Source organism: Homalodisca vitripennis, chromosome 2 (genome assembly GCF_021130785.1).
Source record: "Homalodisca vitripennis isolate AUS2020 chromosome 2, UT_GWSS_2.1, whole genome shotgun sequence".
NCBI lineage: Eukaryota > Metazoa > Arthropoda > Insecta > Hemiptera > Cicadellidae > Homalodisca > Homalodisca vitripennis.
In genome coordinates, this window is record NC_060208.1 from 59,392,799 (window position 1) to 59,400,251 (window position 7,453).

Genomic DNA, 7,453 nt, shown 5'->3' on the forward strand with positions numbered 1-7,453 from the left:
AAAACCACGTCTGTATCCAAATTTTACAGTGTATTCGGGTATTATTATGAATAACTCGCCTTCGGCTCGCTGGGGGCTACGCCCCCAGGCCCCCATTTGGGTGTTGGCCAATTTCGGGTTCGAGATCAATTTAGGTATTAGCTAATTTTCTATTAGTACAGTTTTGAAATCAGGCAATTTTTTGAGAGTGGGTAATTTTATCAGACTCAATTGTATTTGGGGTAGATAGTAGTTGTTCAATATTCAGGTAGGGAGAAAAAGATAGGATTTCAGTGAAAAAAAGGTGAAGAGGCTGATTTATGAGCTTGATATCAAGGATATTATAAACTATTGCATTTGATCATTTGAAGGTAATAGAGATGGTGGTTTTAAATGAAGAAAATGCTTTTGATGGAATAAATGGGTGGTTGGAATTTCAGTACAAAAATATGTATGAATTTTGAAATGAGTAAAAGTAAGTTGGCTGTTTGTCGGTTAACCTACGCTCAGGCATTGAGGTTAGCGTATTCAGTCTCGCCACAGGGATGCACACAACGCAGAGACCATGTATATGTACACATTTATAACAACAAGTAGCTTATTAAATCAGCTTTGGTTTTAAGTGCAATAGTTAGTTATGTTTATGGCATAACTTATGGTTGAATGCAATGGTAGAACAGGTTGTTAAATTGTTAAAGTATTGATTAAATATGTCAGATGGTTGATGGCATGAAAACACGATGACTTAGACAATGTTAATGAATGGTGAATTGACTTTGAGGTAAAAGAATTGGGTTTATTTTTTAGGATGAAAAGAATATTGCTGTTTAATTAATTTGTCATTATTCGTTGTAAGCAAAAGAGATGGTTGATTTTGTGTGTGTTGAATATGAATAGTGGTTTAAAAATATAGAATAAAATGTGTTTGGAATTTTGAAAAGAACAGAAAATCAGTTGTTTGCCCGTCGGTTTACCAACGCTCAGATATTGAGGTTGGCGTATCCAGTCTCGCCACGGGGAGGCCGGCAAACTTAGAGACCATATCTATTTACATATTTACACAAAACGGGGAGTTTTATTCTGGCAGATCCCCTTGCCTACTGCTAATAAAGTCATCAGGGAGTTTTGGTAAAGCAGTTCCCTTTGCCTACTGCTAATGAAATCATCAGGGAGTTTTGGTAAAGCAGTTCCCTTTGCCTACTGCTAATGAAATCATCAGGGAGTTTTGGTAAAGCAGTTCCCTTTGCCTACTGCTAATGAAATCATCAGGGAGTTTTGGTGAAGCAGTCCCCTTTGCCTACTGCTAATGAAATCATCATGGAGTTTTGGTAAAGCAGTTCCCTTTGCCTACTGCTAGGTCAAATCACGACGGGGAGTTTTTTTTAAGTGGCAGATCCCCTAGCCTACTGCCGAAGACTTAATCAGTGTTTAGAAGGAGCTCGTCATATACAATATTCTTTGCATAGGCGACTCCTTCTACTATTCTGTCGTCTGGTACAAGAACGACGATGTCGTCTGGACGTCTCACTCTGCTCAACAGGACGTAGAGCTGGCCATGAGTGAAGCAGTCCGTTCTCAGGTCGACTCCGACGTACTCAATTGTCTGGCCTTGGCTCTTGTGACCAGTCATGCAGTACGCCAACATGAGGGGGAACTGACGGCGACAAACCCGGAGCGGCGATCCTTCGGCAAACGCGAACCTGAACGTAATCCGGGGAATTCCGATAGGTTGCGTGTTGCCGATAAGTCTGACGGTGATCAGTCGGCTGCTGATCGCCGTCACAATGACTTTGGTGCCGTTCACGAGTCCATCACCGATATTTAAGTTTCTCATGATTAAGCATACGGAGCCGACCTTGAGACGCAGGACGTGATCTGGCACTCCTTTGCCAGTGGCCTGGTTGAGGAGATTTACGTCCACATCCAGCCCGTCGTCGTCTTCTCTGTCCACGGTGTCCGCGCTTCTCAACTCATGAATGCGCCCGTCCATGAGGTCTAGGATGCGACCGTTGATCTCCTTGACGTTCACATTCAGAGTTGAGAGTATTGCCCGTCTCGCACAAAGATCAGGATCTCGCAGAACACCAGGAGGAAACACATCCGTTATTAAGTCCGCGAGAGAAGTGAGGCATCTCACCCCAGTGAGGGGAATGAGAGACTCTCTCTCGCGGCCTTCTCCAAAAAGTAAAGGATTTATTGTTCCATTGCCTACTCCAAGGAGGAAGTTGGAGTAGTCAATGGAACCACTAGTTCTCTGGGGTGTCGTCAGGGAAAATAGTGTGAACAGTCGCCACAGATGTGACGCCCGAAGTGACACGCACGCGACATCAGCTGGTGTGCGAGCCTTCTCAACGACGGGCGCAATCTGACGGAAGTCTCCGGAGCAGATGAAGATCTTATTCCCGAATGGCACACTACTATTCATGAGATCCCGGAGGGATCTGTCGATCATCTCGAAGATGTAGCGGTGTGCCATCGGGGCCTCATCAAACACAATGAGCTGTGCTGCTCTGATGAGTTCTGCTCGCTGGGACCCGTTGGTGATGTTCCACACACCTGTGCCGTGACCTAGGTCTAGAGGGAGTCGGAACATGCTATGTGCTGTTGTTCCTCCAGCCATGTTCCTTGCAGCAATCCCTGAGCTAGCCACGGCGAGTGCAACCTGTCGACAACCACGGACATACGCAAGGATGACACGAATCAGAGAGGTCTTCCCATAACCCCCGGGACCGTCCAGAAATATGATTCTAGAAGTGCGTCGGTCACGGGGGTTGAGAAGCAGAGAGCGAACGTACTCAAACACACGGCGCTGGTCTGGGGAGAGTTTGGGCACCCAGTCCTCAACGATGGTTCGCTGGAGGTTCTCGCCGTAGTTGAGTAGCTCTCTACCTAACTCAGTCGTGTCATCCTCGACGTAGGGGAGTCCATGATCTTTCAAGCACGATCCCTGCTGGCGGAGGCTCCGATCGATGTCTATCAAGGTAAGTTTCACCGCCAGTTCAGGGTCGAGAGGGTTCCTTTCTAAGTGATCCTCGCTAAGGTGGTTCTTGAAAGACTCCCACAGAAGAGCAGCGGGAGCTCCCATGTTGCAGAGGATCACGAAGAAGGAACGGAGCCTAGGTCCAGTCATAAACGTAGATGCCTCGCGCAGCGCGTGATTGTATTCTTCTTCGTCTTCCACCAGGCCGAGATTGCGGGCTACGTCCTGAAACGTCCGGCAACCAGGACCGCCACGAGCCAGAAGATCAACGTAACCACGGCAAGGTGTAGACATAAGTAGAATACGAAGGTAGTATTGTTCTCCTCGGTTGGGAGAGACCCACATCAACCTACATACCTTCTCACCACGCTGGCGAGTCGTTACAAAGTGATGGCCATCGGGGTGTTCGTACAATTCCGCAGTACGTGGGCGCTTAGTGTGCACCATGAACTTCTCGTAAAATGTCTGGTACGTGACATTGTCAAAAGTTTCATGGTGCGGGCGATTGAAGTAGACCATAAGCTTGGAGCTTGCTTGAGTGACTGCATCAGAGAGCTGTCTCGGCCGAAAGACAACACTTTGTTTGCCCTCTAAATGCACGGGAAGACAGTCAACGGTGGGCTCGAGCTTTGACACAGGAAAGTCGAGAAGACGCCAGCATGCGTCGCTGGCACCCACCATTCTCTTCGTCACGTAATGCTCGACCTCATCCTCTTGTTTCCCCAGGGGAGTGACGGTTACGTTCTGGAGAGAACCGCCTTTCATGAGGTACTTAAAGAGGTACTTGATTACGCGACGAGTAGAAGCAAGCTCCAAGTTTATGTGCGCCTCGTATTTGAGCAGTAATGCGGAATTGTACGGAACGACCCAGCCATCATGCACTTTGATCTGTCTCCTACGTGATGTGATAAAGCCTTCGTTTGTGTAGTCTCGTTTGTATTGGACGAACCCCCTCTCGTCCACGTGGGTGGTTTGGCAGGCAGGCTTGGGGTAGAACTTGTTGCAGTGCCCCTTTGCAGAGTCCCAGCACAGGAAGTCGGTGCGGTGGTCAGTACCACATGGACCATGAATCATGTGTTTCAGCACCAACTTCCTGAGTCTTCCAGCGGCTTCCTCCTCCGAAGGGATGTCTGCGCGTATTACGGAGTCAATGTCACGTGCCTGTACCGGTCCATCGCCGTCAATTTTAAACACAATGTGGGCATGAGGAAGGCCCCTCATTTGCATTTCAATGACATAGACGATGTAAACCGGACGGCTAAACATTGCTCCGCTGCGCAGATCTCGGAGGAGTTCGCCAAGTTTAATCTGGAAGATTCTGCAGGCTGTTGAGGGGTCACTGCGCCCGCTGTTGTGAGGGCAGGCCTTCTTGTTTTCCTCCCAAGTAGCACTGAAGGTGAACGTCAGGAAAAACGTAGGTGAACCCAGACGAGACACAAGGCCCATTGCGTTCTCGTAATGTACCTTCATGTATCTGGGTCCACCGGTAAACGAACTTGGGAGGTAAACTTTTCCAGCCTGCACCCCACCCTCACCCAAGACTGTTTCATCGCGGGTGATGTCGCCTAAAACCTGCCCACCAGCTTGCCTACCCCGTTGAGCTTCAAGGAGCTCGTCCAGTGGTCCTATCCTCAAGGAATTTTGAGCAGCAGAACGCGTTTGGGAGAAACGAATAAATCTTAGACGCTCCTCCTCGTACCTCGCGAACATCTCGACCTGCCATGCTTGAGACAGCCTGCCGAAATGCGAGAAACGGGGATCGGAGAGGAGGAGACATCTAGAGTAATTGTATTGTGAAAGTTTCCCCCCGTGGTTGTCTAAGCGCCCAATATGCCACCCTAAATTACCTTGAGGATAGAGCAACGGATATTGGAAAGGCTCCATTAAGGGGCTAAAGAGGTCAACGGAAGACGGACGCCTATCACTCTTCTTCCAGATGGTCAATTTTCTTGGATCAGTTATGGTGTCTTCATTGCTCAATACAGCGTGCACTTCAATGCCTGTTTGCCTATCTCCAAGAACAGGGCCATGGGTAGATCTGCTGGTCACTTCAAATTCCAAATGAGCGTTGACTGAAGGCTCATCACTCAATCTACGGAAATCATTGATGAAAGGATTACAGGAAAGAAGATATGTATTAATTTCATCAATGACTTCTGAGTTCAATGATCTACCCATGGCAATGTTTTTGCGCTCCTCGCCATCATCTATGTACAGGCGGCACCGGTTCACAAACTGGACATCACCTCCCTTGGTCCTAAACTTTTGACCTGGAGCGTCCAGACTGTGAACCTGGTGGTACATCTTACCTTCGATCTTAAAGAAGGCGAGGCCTGAAGGATGACGGTACCCCCCAGTCACCTCGAGAGCGCAGAAGGCAAACAAGTCATTGTAGGCACGGGCTCGTTCGATGAACAGACGGTTAGAATAGAAACTGGCGTCCAGAGGAGGTAAATTATGGACTTTATAAGATCCCTCACCGCAACACCATTTCTTCCTATCCTTCTCTTCATCGAACAGCCTTGCATGACAATGAGGACACTTTGAAATGTTTTCGTCCCATAAACTTATTTTTTTTAGTTTGTAAGAATTAATATAGACTAAATTATCTATTTTCCAATACGCCATTGGGCCATGTTCAACTACACGTCGTGCTAGTATGTTGGAAATGTGCCTTAATTCTGTCAATTTAGGATTTTTTATTCGAAATATTTGTACTTTTTTTAAATTTGTGTCAGGATGTTTTTCTGTATAACGCTGAACAGCACCCCTGTGAACTTCAGGATGCTGCTCAGTGTAGCGCTGAACAGCATCTCGATGGACCTGAGGATGTTGCTCAGTGTAACGCTGAACAGCATCTCGGTGGACCTGAGGGTGCTGCTCAGTGTAACGCTGGACAGCATCTCGGTGGACCTGAGGGTGCTGCTCAGTGTAACGTTGAACAGCATCTCGGTTGACTTGAGGGTGCTGCTCAGTGTAACGATGAACAGCATCCCTGTTGACTTGAGGATGCTGTTCAGTATATCTTTTCACTGCGTCCCTGTTGACTTGAGGATGCTGTTCAGTATATCTTTTCACTGCGTCCCTGTTGACTTGAGGATTGTTTGAGGAGTACTTTTTCTTTGAATTTTTTATCTGCTCCTCCTTAGTGGTTGAAAGAGTTTTAGGGCGGCCACGTTTCACTTTTTTAGGTCTACCCGGCCCCTTTTTAACTGGAGCACAGACGGACATGGTACTTATTTCTAATGGCGGTAAAGATTCGACAATGCTTAAACAAGTAGAATTAGGATCTTTGATTATTGGCTCAGGAGGAGAGGACACTGATAGCGTAGGGAACATATCCAGTCTACCCGTGCGCAGCATTTCAGCCAAATGGGGGCGCATTGATGGTATATCATAGCGCAGTTTGGCTGGGTCCCGGCCAAGGGCAAGTGAAGTAGCATTAGCAATGGCGAATACGCCGCAGTCAAAACCGTTTTCTTGCCTTTGGACGGGAATAAATGCTGGAACGATGGATAGGTCCGGGAACAGAAGGGAGAGCAGCTTAGTTTGGTCTGCAGTGAGGTGGGCACTGTTCAGACTGTCGTACACATACAAATTACTGCCATCGTGGAAGACCACAATCCAATGACCGATAGAACTGGCGTCGATCTTCCCCGAGAACAGAATTTGTATGTGAGGTGTAGCGACAGCCGAAACACCTTCCATTGCAGCAATGGCCGAACAGCTTACAGGATGATACTCAGTGTTTTCATCCAGTATGCTTCCGAACCTATCCATATGGTCAGTACTAAGATAGTCCCCACTCTCAACCTCTCTTACCATTCCCTCGAGGAATGCATTCATTTTAAACGTCAAATAAAAAGGAATAAAAAAATTAAACAATAATTAAAAAGGAATATAAGCTTCAATTAAGAACACAAAAAACACAACGAGAACACAAGGAACAGTCAGAAAAAAGGGCAAAATGTTGCCTAATAGTACAGCGAAGAAGCAGAAATAGTCACTTGGACGTCAACAACAGTGCCCGCCTCTATCTACAATTTAGCTTATTTCAATAAATATTAAAAAGTTAAAAAGGAAGTTATAAGCTTTAACTAAGTAAAAAAATAATAAAAAGATATAAGATAAAAAACAACGAGAACACAAAAGAAAAGTAAGAAAATTGGTCACAATATGGCGTAATAAGAAAGAAAAGAAAGCAAAGAAGTAGAATAGAAGTGGTCACTTGGATGTTAAGAACGATGAACGTGAACTTTTATTTAAACGTAAAATACATATATTTTTTACTGAAACAGTCAATCCATTAAGGAAACAACAAAAAAATAAAGCCTAGTATAAAACCGAAAATATTCAGCCAAGTTAAGAGTACGGCTATTCAAGTAATCAATGTAGACTGAGTAGGAACGTAAAGTTAAGTTTGGATTTCATAGACATCTAGGGATATCAACTCCTACGTACCGTACAGAAGTCGCTAAGGCCATCAATTCTCTT

The 7,453-nt window shown here is 46.1% G+C and overlaps 1 protein-coding gene across 1 annotated transcript; it reads right to left on the bottom strand.

The window, feature by feature from the left end:
• Positions 1-1,396: 1,396 nt before the first annotated feature.
• On the bottom strand, positions 1,397-6,784 carry LOC124355647. The gene is made up of 4 exons (XM_046806809.1): positions 6,075-6,784; positions 5,723-5,971; positions 4,211-5,480; positions 1,397-4,120 (listed from the first exon to the last, which is right to left on the bottom strand). The coding sequence occupies exons 1-4, from the start codon at positions 6,782-6,784 to the stop codon at positions 1,397-1,399; spliced, it is 4,953 nt and encodes a 1,650-aa protein (XP_046662765.1).
• Between the last annotated feature and the right edge of the window lie 669 nt (positions 6,785-7,453).